This window comes from Drosophila montana, unplaced genomic scaffold (genome assembly GCF_035044405.1).
Source record: "Drosophila montana isolate Dmon_TW-CO22-7 unplaced genomic scaffold, ASM3504440v1 contig_2326_1, whole genome shotgun sequence".
Classification (NCBI taxonomy): Eukaryota; Metazoa; Arthropoda; class Insecta; order Diptera; family Drosophilidae; genus Drosophila; species Drosophila montana.
Genome location: NW_026997209.1, coordinates 473,290 through 491,782, shown reverse-complemented (window position 1 = coordinate 491,782; position 18,493 = coordinate 473,290). Strand labels below are relative to the sequence as shown.

General features: G+C 39.6%; 1 protein-coding gene across 1 annotated transcript in view; it reads right to left on the bottom strand.

Moving 5' to 3' along the window:
* The window catches only part of robo2 (roundabout 2), a 56,232-nt gene extending 39,487 nt beyond the window's left edge, over positions 1–16,745 (bottom strand). The window contains exon 1 of the mRNA XM_064681365.1: positions 16,042–16,745. Coding sequence (XP_064537435.1) covers positions 16,042–16,387 — 346 coding nt within the window. The 5' untranslated portion in view covers positions 16,388–16,745. The remainder of the gene's footprint in view (positions 1–16,041) is intronic.
* Between the last annotated feature and the right edge of the window lie 1,748 nt (positions 16,746–18,493).

Below are 18,493 nucleotides of genomic sequence, written 5' to 3'. Positions count from 1 at the left end.
TTTTTTGTCTACCTCTGTTTTTTTAAAGCCTGTAATTTAACTAAAGACTGATATTTGATGTCTGGACTAAGTGGCCTTGCGTTGGCATGAGGAAATCTCTTTTGGGGGCTGTATAAACGATGTTGAGTGATGTGGAGCAAAGCAGCGTATGAGCTCCTGCCCACAGGTATTTGCGGCTATTATCAGCCAAATTAAGTTGCGTTACCAGCCTTTAAGATTAGCTATACTTAAGATCTGGAGCGGTCTTTCATATCTAACTGCCGTTTAGCAAGTGCATTCGTGCGTTTACGTATAACGTATAATGAATATTTGGATGTTTTGCTGCTAAACTGAGCGGAATTTCGCTGCGAAGAAGAATTTTCGGTACGAATTAATGTTAAACGCCAATCGGAACGATTAAGCATGAAATTGCGCCAAGTTCTTAATGATATTTCATTATGTAGCTATTATAGAGAAATCTTTCTGTTTTGTAATTTAAAATGAAATGGAAGAGTCCCATTTAAGCATTTAGGTTAAGTATTGTTTGGCATTAATTAATTTTTATTTAAATTGTTTGGGGAAGAAAAGTTACATGTTATTTATACATACAATTTCCAGATCTTAACTGTGTGACAAAAATAAGAAAATATATATAAATATATATTGAATATCCAAGAAAAATGAAATTTCATAATTTAATATTTCTTCCATAAACAAGATTTCCTCTCGTAAATATCAGAATAACTTTTATAATTCTAAATCGCTGGAAAAATTTTAAAATATGATAAAAAATATTTGAAAACCTTTCTCAACTGAAATGTTTAAACAAAAATTATTTTTAGAGACTTTGAGTATTATCTAAATAATATGTATCTCAATAATGATTGATATCCCAAGAAATAACAATATATTGACAATGAAAAATTTCTTATTATTTTATATAAATATTCTTAGACATGTTTTAGTGAAAGGTTTTTTCAAGATAACTTCTGGTTAGTTAGATTCTGTTGGGAAGTTCAAAAATTCTTTTGGTAAGCTAATTTTTGAATTACAAAATATATGCAAATATTCAAATTAGATATCCCACTCCAAATAATACACTGTCATATTTTCTAAAATATTTATTTATTTTTTTATGATCTAGTATATTATACTCATTAAATTGAATATAACTTCCTGCAGATCCTTTATCTACTGGCTTTCATCTGTTCCAGTTTCTAATCGCTGCCTTTCACCAACTGCTGCTGCATCTTCTTAAAAGAAACTATGCACCTGCCTGCAATGCAGGATATATTCTTACTACTATACCAACTTTATCGACTACATTGTATCTTGGAAAAGCAAGAGGAAAAACGAAAAACAGTTGCCATCAGCTACCCGCACAAATTGTCTACCTAAACTCTTGAAACATACCAAATGCCATTCTTCTTCTTCTTGTTGTTGTTGTTGTTTTTATTTTACTTGTTCTTCTTCTTGTTGAACCTTTTCTTTTATTTTTCTGTCTAGTTCTCTTTCTATCGCCCGCTCTCTTTAGATTTCTATGTTTCTATTGTGTGTGTGTGTTGGTTTTTTTTCGACTATTTGGTTTTTATTATTTTTGGTAAAATTTATGACTCGTTGCCGCCAGAGTCTTGAGCCTCGGGTCTAGTGTCTAGAGTGTGACCATGCCATGTGTTGCATTCAACTTGAGAATGCGTTTCTTGTTTCCACACACACACAGACACACACACACACACACCATTGTTTGTGCATTCGTTTAGCGCGCTGCAGCTAATCGCCTGGGCTCTTCTCTACCTACGCATGCTACGAATCTTTAGAGACCGCACTCCACAGAACCCGAACCCGAATCCAAATAGATATTTCTACTCTATTTGGCGGCACAAATTGCCTTTGACCTTGTCTTTGTCTGGCCAAAGGGAAAACGGCAGGCAACACTATAAAACACATTGACGGCCATTTTGGAGTTTTCCAGTGTTGGAGGCCATTGAAATAATTTTGCCGCCTTTGCATTGTTGCTTCAATTAGGCAGCATTTGAGCCAAGAAAAAAAAAGGGAAGCTTAGGAAAACTTTGCACATTAAATGGAAATGGAAATTGCTCCAACTGTGTCTGTCTCGCCCGCTGTTAAAAACACAGATAAACATAAAAATTTAGCAGCATGAAAATTGTTAAATTTTATTAGCAAAGTTTTTGCTGTTTTCTATATGAACAAAAATTTAATTTGTAACACTGGCCAACATCAAAAGCAGCTGCTTTTTTGGCTATTCAGTCGAAACCAAAAAAAAAAGTGGGAAAATAAAGAACAAATAAAATGCTACTGATGGAGTTTGCTCGACGAGCAGTTGGTGTGTTAAGCGGAAAAGTACTTTGATTTTCTTTGTAAATTAGCGTTTATTTGCGGGGGCTTATCGATAGGTGAGAGTGCGGTTTAGAATTTAGGAAATGCTATGCATTTAAGTTGATTTTATACACAAGAACTCGCATACCAAATTTGCTAATTTTAACTTTTATAGTTCCTGAGATCAATAAGTATATGTGGGTATATTGATAGGCAGCTGGAGGAAGTACAGAAAGAAATATGAAGAATTAACAAGAATTCTCCAAGAATCTTAAATATTTATTTTTGCTTAAATTATATGATAATTTTGATTAGTTTATATCAAATGGCTGTCAATTGATCCATGAGGTCAAAGAGCAATTAAATGGGAGGGATATAAGTAAATGGAAAAAAAGGTTTTTAAATATACATATGTATATATACATATAAATATTAATATATAAATAGCCTGTATTTATTGCTACGTTAAGCTAAATATTTATTTAATATTTAACTGTACCTATCTTTCGTAATGCCCTTTCTGGCCATTCCTTTGATTACAGGGTATTAGCAAATATAATCATATAATTTTTTTTGTTGCCCCCAACTTTCTGTTTGGTTGCGTTTGCCGTTATTGCAACTGCGTGTAGTCACTGTATATAAACTCATATAGATTACTGCGTGTGTGTGTGTGTGTAATGGTCTGTAGTTGTGTGTGTGTGCGTGTGTTTGTGTGGGTTTACCTGACTCAGTGTGGGATTATGCCTGCCAATGCGAAATTATACAACTTTGGCAACTCTGGCTTTGTTTTCTCTCTCGGTCTTTTTTTTTTGTTTTTGGTTCTACGAAATTGTTGCTTATTGCTTTTGGTCTCTGCGCTTAAGCCCCTCTCTCTCTCTCTCTCTCTCACCCTCTCCCTTTAATCCGCACCCTCTCCCCGTGAGTTATTGTGTGGACGCAGGTAAGCGTGAAAATTTGCTAAGCCAACTTAATGCAAGTTCTTCTTGGGATCTCTGCTTCCTGCTGACCCCTACGCATTGTTTTATTTATCTTTTCGGTTGTTTTTTTGATATTTTTTCGTCCATTGTTTTCAATACTGCGTCTGCAGCGGGATGCTGACCCTGTGCACCCTGTCGTCGTACCGCACCCTGTCTCAGCTGTCGCCTTACCCGCTGCGTCGGCAATTTATGCGGCATTCACACATTTATCGCCAAGTTGTATCTGTATCTGTTGCTGCCTGTGCTGCTGCCTCTCCTAATAGAGATATGACTTGGAACCTGAACCGTGGCTTTATTTAATTTATACATTAACCCCTTTGGCTGCGTCGTCGTCGACGTCGTGTCACACGATTTACATTGCATGTTGTCACGTCATTCTGTCAACAGTTTGCAACTTTAACTTGGCCCTGAATTATACACACACTCGCACCTCGGGACACGCCCCAGGATAAGGCGACAGCCATTGCCCCCTACCACGCTTTTGGCCCCCTTCATCTTTCGTTTTTGCTGCGCTTTGGCTACCGTGAGTAATTAAGCCGCATGCCTTTGGCCTCTTGCCACATCTTGGCCAAGATTTTTTTTTCTTTTGTGGCAGCTTCAAAAGTCTCAGCCGCTGTTGCGGCTGCCAGCTCATTCCTAGATCCAATTAAAGCGCTATAAAAATCACTTAAGAGTCGCGCATTTGACAATCAACTTTAATAAAGACCATGAATGGGCGCCGACCTGCCCCCTCGACCATCTCCCGCGCCTGTGACTCAACCTTGACCCAGGCGATGCGGCAAATGGCGTTGACAATAAATGGGCAACAGGATTCGGCGTATGGCAAACATTGTTGCCAACCTAGGCATGCCAAAGACGGAGAAAGGGGGGTGCTGGAAGTACAACAAGCCAGGGGAAACAAGTTGCGATAACAACAGCAGCGGCAGCAACAACAACAACAACAACCCTGCAACAACGACCAAAAAAAAAGGGCGCAAAAAAATTATGAAAAATTAATTTCTGCCCGACGGCAGACTCTGCTTTTTGTTGCTCTTTTTTCCTGTGAAGAGCAGCGAGCAGGGGCCGTGGCAGACAGACACACGGAAAGTGATTCGCAGGGTCAGGAAAATTATTGTTGCTCATGTTTATGCGTGTATGTGAGTGTGCGTGTGTGTGTGTGTGTGTGTGTGAAACTAAGTGAATCATGAAATGTTGCCAGATGACTTTACAAATGGGTTTTAATAGTTTTATGCGAATTCAGATGGAATTACGAGTTGATTCAAGTAACAAAGTAAACTTTTAGTTAATGTGTTTTGTGTTTATCTATGCGAGCGTTGCCATATCGCTTAACTTATTAATGTAATTGGGGGGCTTAGAAGCGTGCCAATGTTGCGAAAGGCAATGTAAGTAATGAGATACTTAGAGCTTTTAATACTTTTGTTAAATCATATTTTCATTGTTCTAGCATGTGAAAAGCTATTTAGCGTTGCCATATCTTTGCAAACTAAGCTTAAGTGTAGTTTATTTGTATAATATAATCATATAAAACTCATTTTTGGCTAACTAAATCGTTAAATACAAATGTGATATTGCTTTAGAGCGTTGCCAGATGATTAATTTATTTTCCTATATGCTATAAGTTTGGTTAATTTAAAATTTATACGACTACATTTGCATTAAAACTATGTTTTGTATTTGAAATACAAAATTATGGTGTTGCCAAATAATACTAGTATTACCAAATACTAAATTAAGCAGCATTCACACTTTTAAACTATCTGGTAGCATATTTATGCCATAAACTTAGGCAAGTAAAGTAACAATTGAAGTTCTACTGCTGGTTTAAAAATATTTTGCAGTGCAATCAATTTGTTGTAAATAACTCTTCATACACTGTTAACAGCGTTGCCATACTGTTGTGTATTATGCATTATTTACTTCTACAAACTTTCATGAGCAGCGTTGCCATATCGAGCTTTCTTCGTTTACAGCCTTTCTATTCAATTCGGTTTATTTCAATATCATGACTAGATGTCACGCATAAGCCCTCCTTCAGGGAACTACAAAAAAAAATATATATATAAAAATTGCTCACATCATGCTTGAGTTTACCCTTAGTTGAGTTGCATGCGCTGCGCTTTTGTCTGAATGCTTTACAATACATTCCACTGTTGCGGTAACGATGACGATTGCCACCACCAACAACCAGCGACAACAGTGGCAACTTTGGCTGCAGGCGTGCCCCCTCTATGCCCACCCTTTAGCTTGCCCCCCTTCTCAACCTATTGAGCATCTTTGGATATGGGCGCAGTCAGCGCGTTGCCCTTCGATTTGTTGGTCTGTCATCATGCCTCATCATTGTCAGCCGCCTGGACGCTCGACTCGTTGCCTGGTGAATGCCTCCAGACTGACTCCTGCCGCTCCCTGCGCTGTTCAACAACGTTTATGTTGTCGTTGTCGTCGTCGTCAGCATGTGCAACATTTTCATCATCATTATTTTATGTTGCAGGCAGTTGGGCGAAGAAGACGCAACTAACCAAAGGCTTTACCTTGCCGCAGACGTTGCTTACACTTTTTTTCTTCTCTTCTCCTGCCTCGTATTTATGCATTATTGAATATTGTTTATAAAGCGACATGTTGCTGTTGTGTTGTGGCTGCTGCTGTTGATGTTGGTGTTGCTCTTGTGTCGTCCACACACAGGCAGCAATTGCCGCTGTTGTCGCGCAATTATGATTTGAACTCTGCATTTTTTGTTTACATTGCAAGCCTGGGAATGTTTATGATGCGTAAATATTTACAATACTCCCGCAACGCAGCCACAACACCAGCAGCAGCAGCAGCAGCAGCAACAGTTGCTGCTGTGCCCGTATTTAAGCGACATTTGAATTGAGCCATCAATGCCAGCCAATTGTCAACCATAAGCCAAATCGCAGCAAGTGCCAAACAAATGTCAGTTTGTCAGGGATCTGCGATCAGCGATCACTGATCACTGATCATCAACAACTCTGATCCTCACAGCAATGCAGTGTGAATCAATCCAGCAACAACAGCAACAGCAACAATCTACAGTCCGCAGCTCGGCTGAGCAATCTCCACGTCGAGACGTTGAACGTTGATTTTTATTGACAGCTCACAGCGGTTTATTAATGATCGTGCTGGGTTGCCCGATTGTCAGAGATAGAGAGCGAGTGTAGAGAGAGAGGGAGGAGAGTGTTAAGATCTCTGGAGATGCGAGCTGAAGATTGAGACGGCGACTTTTAGCTAAACACGCGATGGCAACACATCAATCTGTGCAGCTCTTGAGCATCAAGCATGTTGCCCGTCTCCGACTGTGGATCACTCAGCTGTCCTGGGCTGGCCCCGAGGATCGTCATGCAAATTCTTGGTTGTATTGCGCACTCGCATGATTAATTAGACGCACAAATTGCAGCTGCGTTTGTAATTAATTTTGTTCTTAAAAATTTATGAAGCAAAACCTTGCCGAGGATCGTTAAGCAAGCGCGGGTTCTGCGCATAATTATGCAGTCGCAGCACGTAACAACTTTGCGACTCTGCAGCTGAATGCCTAATTAGGCAAACGCATAAACGAATAATCGAATAATCGATCTGACAATTTATACAAAATCATGCTAAATCAATTAGTCAGTGTTGAGCAGCCCACATGATGCCAGGCCCAGGCCTCAGCGTGACTTGGCTAGAAAACGTTTACAAATTTGTAAAAAGAAAAAAAAATGAAAGAAAGAAGATAAATTTCCTAGAATATCATCTGACAGACATGCCGACATTTGCATGGGCCCACGAAATGCATCTAACTCGAATAGAATTTCCCACAAGGTGCGTCACAGACTATTCAAATATTTACCACAGCCACACCCGGCTAACCCAGTTCTAGTTCCAGTTCCAGTTCTGATTTCGATTGCAATGTTTATTTTACAAGAAACGCAAGAGAGAAAGAGAAAAATGCTTATGTAAACAACAACTCGTCAAACAAATGTAATTCGAGCCTGGCTACGAAATAAAATTTAAAAAATATATACACTAAAATAAAACTCCAAAAACAAAAGAAGCGGAACGTCGTCTGCTGTCACTCAAAGTCGCAGCTCGGTTCGGTTCGGCTCTTAAAATGTAAATAATGCTAAAAAATAAAAAAAAAGAGGAGGAAAAATAAAAAAAAAGAAATGCCAAGGCGACGGCGACAAGTGACGCCTTATCTTAAATGCATGCCTCTTCGAGAGCTGCCCCTGCCCCTGCCCCTGTTCCGTGCCCCAACAGAGTGTCGCAGCACTCTCAAGTGATTGGCCTATCGCATTTCTCTCTCCATTTGCCACACAGCGCAAAAGTGCAATAAATTAAGTATAAAACCCGCTTCGCACTTGGCATTTGGTTTACAAAAAAAACAACAACAAGAAAGTGCTATATGACGCGACTTTAGGAGCCAATCTCCGAAGCAACTAAAACTAATGAATTCGATGACAAAACTAGTTGAATTGAAAGCTACCAGGGTTTTTTTTAGTTTATACTGCCACGTGGGTTGTTTTAATAGTTTCTCTAAGGCTATTCTCCGCTATAAAAAATAAAAAACAAGTTGATTAAATCAACTTTTACGGTATTTGTTGCTGCGATCGGAAAAAAATTGGGAAGAAAATATTTGATCCCGTTTTTAATGAGCTACTCGTTTGTCCAGGGAGTATAAAAATACGATTTTATGTAAGGTTACGAATTTTATCTGGAATTTCCTCCGAAAAGGTTTTTATATATGGCATTAAAAATTGAAAATAAATATTGCTTAAAATAGTTATAAATTCTCAAAAGTTTGATTAATTTTTATATACATTTTTTTTACGGTTTTTATATATAAAATTATGAAGTTATGAAATGTTATGAATTTAATCTGTAATTTTAAATATGCATTTTATTTTATGTGCATATAAATACATGCATAGATTTTGTCTACTAAAATTTAGCCACAGACCTTGCCTTAATAAAAATCTAATTTAAAACAGCTCCCTACAAATTTTGAATATTTCTTAGAAATAGATAATTTATAACCGGAAATATTCAAAATATTTATATATATTTAAAGAAAATGATCAGTTTTTTTTTCCGGGATCACTTTCGAATTTATTTCGCATATTTATTGAAAGCAATTAGCTTGCAACAATTTGAATGCCAGTTAGGATAAGTTAACTATTTCTTATGGAGCTACCCATGAGTAGCTGCGGCAGCAGCAGCAGCAGCAGCAACAACAAATTTCGTATGCAATAAGTAAAGTTTTTTAATGTTTATGGTAAATGCGATGGCAACGCAATATCAATATCGAATGCAAGAGTTCTTAACATATTTCAGTGTCTTATCAGGCGGCGGCAAATGAGTCGAAGTCCGAGTCCGAGTGCGAGTCAGAGACTGTGGGCAACATGTTGCCAAAGAGTGGCCATTGTACGTTGTTGCTGTTGTTGCACGGGTTGACAGTCATTTAGATTTATGGCTGATTGTCTGCGTGGCAGCCAGCGTCTGTTTATAGTTGTTGTTGCTGTTGTTGTTGTTGTTGTCAGGGTACTTGTTGTAGTTGTTGCCGTTTTAGCCTTATTTGCACGCAGCGCAGTCCAATTTTGCATGTTGCTGCCTCACGTTGCAACGCTGCCTGCCCCGTTGATGGTTGTCGTTGTTGTCGTTGTCGCTTACGCAGGTGACTACAAGAAAGCAGCGCCGAGAGCCAAGCGGCAAACTTGTTTAGCAACATGGCCAATTTGCATGTGTCGCACTCGACGAGGCGGAAGATGCCAGCCATGCCGGAGGGGCTCAATCAGGGGAGGGGCAGCGAGCGGGCGGATCGGGTTGAAGTTTTGGGCGGCCCAAACGCTGGCACAGCTCTCAGTCATTCAGTATTAGATATCACAAATGCGATAAACGTCGAACAGCATTTTTTTTTTATTGATTTAAATGCCAGGCTCGAGCGAGCCGCACATCTTGTGGCATCTTTTCATTTTGGCCACAAAATCAAACAGTTTATGCCCCGCCTGAGTCTGAGTCTTGGGAAAAAGAGATTAGGATTAAGCCGTTTGTCAACTTGTCATAATTGCAGACTGCGATGGCGGCGGCGGCGCCGTCGATCGGCTTGTTAGCAAATTATAAATTATTTTTTTTTAGATTCGACTCGCTGTTCTTGTTGTTGTTGTTGGCGACGTGCTTCAACGCCAACGTTGGCGACGCTGTGGCACGTTGCACGCTCAACGTGGACACAAACGATGACTCAAGGCAATTCTGTGCTGATTTTTTTTCTGCTTTTTGTTAAACAATTTTTTGCCGCTGCAGCGCGTAGGCAGCGCATATCCAAATCTCAGCTTGCAACTTGCAACCGGCAACCGGCAACCGGCAAACGCTGGCGGCAGCTGCCAACTCCCAAACTGCAAACTGCAAACTGCAAACTCCAAACTTCAGCTTCATCAAGTGCAAATATGCAAATCTCAGTGCAACGTTTGGTCTGCTGCTCCAGAGCGGGATCCTTGTCAAATGGAAAACTTGCACAAACCTACTCGAATTCCGCAAATCAAGCTGCCAGCCAGCTTGAATATATATTGTTGCACCAGCTAAATTAGCTTTTGCTAATAGGAATTTATGCTAAGGCTATGCGAATTAACAGATTCAAGAAAATATCTCTGAATTCAAAAAAAAGAAACTCAAGAAAAGAAAGCTTTTTCAGTCAGGAAAAATAGTTTTATATAAAGAGATTTAGAAGTGTTTTAGGGATCATGGCTCGGGTTATTTGAGTTATAATGCTGAAATTTAGTATGCACATAGAAAGCAACAAAATAAATAAAAAACTAGCAAAAAATCTACTGTTTAAGAGCTGTTAAAAATAAAATTCCTAAACTAGGCAATGAAATCACAATCGAACTCAGATTGCCAGAGCTCTGTAGAGCTATTTATGTATATGCATACTGATAGAAAGCGTTCAGTAAAAAAGTTGTTATAGACTCTCTTGCAACAATGGCAAACAACAAAAAGAGAGCCCCGAGACCCAAAATCAAACCACAGAACCCAAACCAAATACAACCCGACGAAAAGGATAACAGCGACTTGAAGGATATGTTGCAGCAAAGTCTACACTATTGCGGGTGGCGTAACAGTATACGGAGTGTAATCCGTAACATTCTCGGGGTGTGCACAGTGTGTGCTATCACCAGGTGGCCGAGGAGATAAGCCCTGCTGCCCAAGGCGGTGCGCCACGAACTGCAGTTGCGCATGCGTAACACCCTAGAGATGGCCCACTAAGAGGGGCAACATTCAACATGAATACTCTTCCCAGCCTTAGACAAGTGTAAATATATATATGGGGGGTTTATACGAATATGTACATATACAGCAAATATACGTACTACTCTTTCCCGTAAATCTATCCAAGGCTCTGCAAGTTCGCCGAGAGAGTATCCCTTGATTATAGCCCAGCTGGAATCTAGCTGCCACATCACCTTTCAACTTTTTTGCAAGCAGCTCGCAAAACGCTTCGAGCTTTTGAAGTACGGCAACGCCTTCTACTCAAAAGCACAAGAAAGAAAATGAAAAATATATGAAAACCCATTTTCCAAGCATTCGCGTTGCATGCAAAAATGTGGCAAGCAACAACTGCAACATTTGGGCAACCAAAAAAATAGCGAAAAAACGGCCAAAATAACGGCTGCAAGTTTGCATTTAACGCGGCTGCCAGGCTTAATTTTTTTTCTTGCTTATTTTTAATATCGCGCAGCTCAGGCAAAAATAGAAGAGTAAAAAGACATGAAAAAACCCACGGCTATGTAAAGCAACAACTACAAAAGGCGACTCGTTGCATTTGCCACACACACACACACACACACACACAAACTGTGGCAAGCTGCTTGCAAGACTCGCCAAGTCCATGTCCAGAATCACGTCCATGTCCAGGAAGCAAAACTCTTGCGTATTTGCGTAGGCAAAACTTGGCGCTTGTCTAAGCTGAGGGACCGTGCGACGTGCCGGTAAGGGGTAAGAGGAGGAGGGGGGAGCGGAGCAGTTGGGAGCTTAAATTGAGACTCGGCCTGTTCGCTAGTTGGTTTTTCATAATTAATTATTATTTAGCTGGAAAATACCCCTGGCAGATCAAATAACTCAGCTGAGTAGACACAAAAAATGCAAGCGCTTAATTAAAAAATAAAAAAAAGAGTAGAAAAAATATCAATTAACTCACGCACAACGAAGACGCAAATACACTAGCTTGGGAAATAAATAACATTTGACTTGTGATAAAAATTAATTTAATATGGTAATAAAAATATATTTTTAAAGCAGGTTAGAATGGTGGAGATGGACTATGGACTGCGTATGGATAGAAAAGAATCCCGATAAATAGTTATCGTTTTTAACTTATTCACTTTTTGCAGCAGAGTTATTTGTAGGCACAGTTAGTAATCTAAACAAATTAGTTGCTAGTTCATCTGGAAACTGCATTTATTAAATGCCTAGATACCAAGTTTCAGCCACATAGCTCTTAGAGTTATCAAGTTCGGATAGAAAGAATGAGATATGGTTGCAGCTATGCGACATACTATAGATATAATCCTGTTGTTTGAAGATGTAGAAGCCAAAAAATAGAATTGAGAGATCAGATACCAAATTTCAGCGAGATATATTCAAGGAGAGCTCAGTTCAAATAGACAGCAAATGGTCTTTTGCAAAATTTACAAATAGAAACTGCAACAGTTTAAAATATAGATACCAAGTACCAATCTTCAACGTGAACCCAGGTCGAATAGTTGGAAAAAGCCGATACTACGAATACTAGAGAACAGATAAAACCCAGGTGAACAAGTTTCAGGGGAATATATTTGTGGAGAGTCCAGTTCGAATAGTCAGGAAAAGATATGTTATAGCGGAAATCGTTAAGTATGTTTGCAATTTACAAATAACAGTTGAAAATTTAACAACAAAAATTCCGTAGAATATCTTTAATGAGAACCTCGTTCGAATAGCTGGAAAAAGCCGATACTGCGAATACTGGCGAACAGATGTGCCCGATTTACGATTTATATGCATTGAATGACCCAGGCACCAAGTTTAAGCGAGATATATTTAAGGAGAGTCCAGATCGAAAAACAAAATCACAGAGTCTGCCACTGTTTAAAATTTAGGAACCAACATTCAGTAGGATAACTCCCATAAGAACCCAGTTCAAATAGCTAGAATAACCCGATACAACAAATAATAGAGAACAAATGGAAAAGTTTTAAGATCAATATGCCAACTTCTGCAATGTAAAACTCACAACTTTCAGCCTTAAAGCTGCAATAAGTACACTGTTCTCATAGACAACCAACGTGAAATAGGTCTTAAGGAACTTGGTTTGAGGCCAACTTTTTTTAATTTGAATTTCGTATACAACAAATTGAATGCCTTCCCGCTTTTCTCAGGCAACTGAGCTGCGGCCCATAACAATTCAGTTAGCCAATCATGTGATTGTTAAAATAACATGTTGCGGCAGCACTTGACTTCATTTACATGTCCCAAAGGGTGCACCTCCCTACCCCCCTCGTTGCAGCTCGTTGCACCGCCCCTTGCCACTTCAAAGTGCGACCCAAAAAAACTGGCAAGCCAGGCCGAGCTGCTGCTTAGCCCAATTTCGCATAATGCACATGAGTTGCCTACCAAACCCGCCACAGTCCCTCTCTACACTGTCCTACAACCAAACATGAACAGTCGCCACTTTGCAAATTACAAAAGAGCCAACGGGCAACGTTCGAAAAATTGAGCCGCAGCAATTGTAACACTTTTTTTCGCCCCCTCTCTCACTCTCTTTTGAGCCAAAATCTAAACTAGGCAATAAAAAAAATTGCTCATGAAATTCCCTCGAGACAAACTGCACGCCAGTTGCTGTCCGTCTTCCTCTCTCCTGTCTCTCTCCCTCTCCTTTTCTCTCACTCCTTCTCTACTTTTGACTAGCTGCGTTTTGTAGCGTTGAGATTCTTGTGAAAAGTGCAGGCTAGCCGGAAAAACGCTCCCCAGAGTAACATTACAAGCATTTGGCCAGAGTTGTCGCAGCTCTAGCTGCTCATTTGTCTCCCTCTCCCCCTCTCTCTCGCTTTCTCTCTGTGTCAACCCTTGGCAACATGTTGAGGGCGTTTAGCAGCAGATAATTTTTATGACCCGTTCGGATTTTCTTTGGGTCTGAAAGTGTTGCACGCCGCGGCACAAGCAGCCAGCGATTGACCCACCACCCAATTGGACGCACCATCCCTGTCCAAGCCCCTTCTCCCCCTCTCGCTCTCGCCACTTATAGCTGTGACTGCCGTGTGCCGTGCGAGATAATTTTATACAATTTATTATCAACGTGCGACGGCTTCGTCGCGTGCAACACTTGCCACATGGCCACACAGCTCATCAGTGTGGCAGCCTCAGCGTTTGCCTCCTCAGCTCCCGTTGTTGTTGTTGTTGCGTGTTAAATGTTTTCACGTGGCGCACAATCGTTATATATATATATATGTATATGGCAGTCGGGATTCGACATCGGTATTGCCCCCGCCCTGCGACGGGCAATCGTTGCGTGCAGTTGCCGCTTGTTGCATTAAAAAGCGTTTAATAAGCATTAGATTACACATTTCAGTATTTGTGCTAATGCTTTGTAGGCGTTTTATGCCCGATTCTGATCGGGTTAAGGGTGACCAAATGTGCGTCTGGCATTATCTCACTTAATGTCCGACACTTGCGCCAATTTAACGCTGCGAGCTTTAAAAGCGAAAGAGTCGTCCCAAGGGGGCAGCTGATATGAATTTAGAATGCTCGCTAGAGGCAAAAGCAGAGGTTGATATGCTGATAAAAGGAAAAGGAAAATGGGTAAAAGTTGCAGGAAAAGCTGATCAAAGTAAGCAGAGATCAGACAGACTAATAGGTATAACAAATTCGAGGTGGACTCTTCTTGAAGCTGACAAATTATGTTTAATCAATCCATAACTCAATTATTTTTCATGCTTTCGCAAAAAAGAGCTTTACGTAGTATACTAAACTATTCCTAAATTGGGGAAAAACCTAGTTTGCAAACTGGTCTATAACTTTTTTTTTAAATTACGGGAAAAAACTAGTTTTGAAGGAATGGAAAATTTGCAATGTTTTTCACAAAGTTTTCTGGGAACATTTTATTTTGTTGTATATTTAGTATATAGAATAGAAATGGTAAGAATATATATTTATGTATGTATATTCTTTCTACCTTTTTACAATATATTTAGATTTTGATATTATTTTGAATTTCTTAGTTTTCAAACTATTCTAAACTGATTTTCAAAGTAGGGCAGCGCAGTACGAGTTAGTTTCCGATACTCGATAACTTGTCCCGTTTCCAAGCAATCGATAAAAATCGATATCGAAATCCTGTTTCTTGAGCAAATCTCTTAGCTTTTAAGAGCTCAAGTCAACAAACTTGACATGTAGTTTCTAGATTCGTATATACAGATCAAGTATCTTTTAATTTTATAGCTGCTCCTGAGCGCGAGCTGGATTTGGTGTAGGTAGAAGAAGGCTATTACTTATTTGATTTCATATAATTAATGTCTAAATAAAAAAGAATCTGAGAAAACTTGCTTAATTCCACAACTTTATTTTCGAATTATTGCACATTGATTTTTTCTTGCTTAAGCAACATTTTTCCACATAAAATTTAGCTATCAACTTACGCAGACTTTTTTAAAACAGCTATTGGGTTTTTTTCTCATATATTTCCATGACTGTTTTCCATGGCTTTCAGCTAAATACAAAGCACATGTGAAGTTGCACATTTTCCTTTCAAGGCAACCGCAACAAATGACGGCAAAGTCTAGTCCAATAATCGACGGCCAGACTATGTCTTTATGTCTATGTATATGTGTGTGTATATACATATATGGCTATATATGCGCCTGTGGTTGTGCATTTTGAAATCTCAAAATATCAAAAACTAACCGCAAAAACCACACAAAGGCCTCAAAACTGTTTCCATTTGGTATTTTGTTCATTTTGTTTTTCCTTTTTTTTTATTTTTATTAAGTATGCGCCGATATTTGTTTGGCTTTTGATGTAATTGACCAAGAAAATGGTATCTAAGGCAACGCAATCAGTTTTATGATTATTTTGTGCGCTGATTGTGGGACAATTTAATTGCCTACCGAGAAAAAATATAAATAAAATGTGGAACAGCTTTATAAACAAGAAAAAAGTGTCTGCAAATGTTAGCCAAGCTTCTGGGAAAGTATGATATCATAGAACGGGCGGCTGTTATATAGAAAACTATCTGGATGAAAAACTGTGTAATTTGAGTGAGGCGTGAATTTAAGGCGAATTATCTATGTGAACTTATCTAGTTACAAGTCTGCACAGCCAAATGATTCGAGAATTGACTACAAACAAAATAAAGTAGATATATTTTTGAATTATGTCTCTGATGTCGTGTCTATAAAGCGGCATTAAAATCCATTAGCGAACGCGCCGCATAAATAAAACCGCGCTGCCTTAATTTCCCGTTGCTGCAACTGGCCAAAAATAGCCAAAAACGAGACACCAAATGTGGCAACGAGAATGGAAACAAATGACGCTAATAAATATTTAGAGACGACGAGAGGGAGAGTTGAGGTGAGCTGCATTTCCACAAAGGATTTGTACGGCCATTAGAGCCAGCCGGAAGTGAACGAGGAGGTGGAGGAAGTGGAGGAGGCTGCCCCCGGGTTGCCCTTCAAAATTCTGTTGAATGTGGCAATATGCAATATGCATAATGGCTGCAGCTGACACTTACCCTTGAGCGCGGCAACTTGTGTTAATCCATTTAATCCAGCCAGAAGCAGCAGCATTTGCAGCAGCAGTTGCAGTTGCAGTTGCATTGTCAGCTGCAGCAGTGGCAACTGCAGCGTCTTCCTCCCAACTGGCTGACGCATCTTTGGGTCGACGCTTCTCTCTAATTTTAGCAAAGGCGACGCTGCGGCGACATTTTGATTGTTTCTGTTTCTGTCTCGGGTTTGGTTTTGGTTTTTGTGTCGTCGTTTGATCTCGTCGACGTCGTTGTTATTTTGAATTTTATTTTTAATTTTGATTTTAAATTCGTTAGCTAAATGCGGCGTGGCACGCATTTCACATAAATGCATTTTGTCAAGTTTTTTTTTATTCTTGCGCTCGCTCGTTTTTAATTGGAGCCAACAATTTTTGGCAACGCGTCACCTGAACAGATTTTTCTTTTCACTCTTGCAAAATCACTTATATTTCACTTGAATTTTTTTTGGCACACTCTTGTCGTGTTTTGAATCCTATGCCATGGCGCTAACAATACCGGAAACCGGAAGCCGCGTGCAGCCAATGACGTTGGGCCGTCGTTACGCACGAAACTGGCGCCCGACCAACCGACAACGATATTTTTCCGCTTAACATGCGAATTCCCCGAAACGAAACGCAACGAAACGCAACGCACGAACCGCTAGCACAACCGAAGCGACCGAGTACCAGCAGCAAATTGAATGCGCCCCAGCAACATGTTAGTCGCTTGCCCTGTTAAGCTAGCAGCGCACGGTCCACACGCGTTCCACACGCCCGACACAGTGTGGGCTGCTGCTCGAAATGGCACTGTTAACACGCTGTGTGCGCGCTCTTCTAACCAATGCGTGTGTGCGCTGTTAAACTTGTTGCATGCAGTGGATGCCAAATGTTTGACTTAACAGTCGCTTTGTTTACCTTTGGCCTGTTTCATTTGCGGCTGTTTCTGCTTGCAGCTGTAAATGTTGAGCTACATTTCCTGTTGCAAAATAATGTTGCTAAGGCAAACCAACGGAAACATGAGTTATTGAGTGCGTGTGATTGTGATTTATTTAAAATATTTTAATAAAACTATTTTCGTGTTGATTTTAATGTGTTTATTATGGTCCACATAAAACGCATTTTATTTATTTATGTATGCCTGCCTTTGTCAGTAATATCATTATTTTTTATGGCCATCATAAAAGTAAACATAATGAAACATGCTCTAGTAATTTTCAATAATTAACTTGCTAATTTATTTTTGAACATTAAGCGGATATAAAGCAAAATTCGGCAGAAATCCTTTGATTTCTATTTTGGGAGTTAAATTCTGCTTCAATTTAATTTAACTTAATTTATATTTATTTTCTTCACTCTGATCGCTTTTTAGTTTCGATATCTTAACTCATTAAGGTGTTGATTGTACCTACTTAAAACTTTTGACATATAAAAATGTTGTTTTGCCTCTAACAATTCTTTTGTTAGTTTCTCCCCAGTTATGTTGTTCGCGCATTTCGAGTGCTCTATTCAAATATAGAGGCCCACGAGTTCTTAATGCTGGCCATCAAGCGTTGACCATTTGCTATCTAATCTGAACGAGTGCCGCACTCGCTCTCCAGCTGTTAGCTCATCCATTTTCCAAACTGCAATAAACTCCAGACAAACTTTGGACGCATTTCACAACAAGCCGAAAGCAGAAAGGGCCACAGAATTTGAATCAAATAGATATAGAACCATTTGGGGTCATAACCATATCGTCGTAGACGACGCCTCGGCGGCCGTTAGAAGCCGCTAATGAATTTAGAAAATCAATTGAATGGACATAGATATTGTATTAATTTATCAAAGTGCATATCCCAAAAAAATAAAAAAAAAACGAGGCTTTTTATAAATCGCTGCCTAATTTCCCAACGTTTGTTAAATAATCAATAGCCCCTCTTTCTCCCTCTCTCTCTCTCTCTCTCTTTCACGCTCGCAGGTAGATTTTTTCCTGGAGTGTGAACTTTGTTCTTTAATGCAGCTCAGATACAGATACATTAACCAAGTGTAAAATAAAGGTGTGTATCTTTTTATAGAAAATTGTGCGTGCATTCAAGTCCAGGCCAGGCAGTCGGGTAGTCCGTGTTGCCGGGGTCGCCGGGCAGGTGTTGGTACCAGGTCGGCATATTCCGCTGCTCAACAATGTGCATTGTCTTCCCGAAAAGGTCACAGTGCGTACAATGCACGTAGCCAGCCGAGCCAAGAAAGCAGGTAGAGAGCACTAAATGCACGCGTTCAGGTAAACCATATTTCAAATGCCGATAATTGGCCAATTTACGGTGACTCTGGCAGCACGCATTTCTATACACTGTTGCCGAACTTCTTGAGCAGTGAAAAATGACAACGTCGCATGATTTTTTTTAAATGTGAGACTTATTCAAAAATTGCATTTGTTGTTGCCACACTTCACTGCATTATTTAAA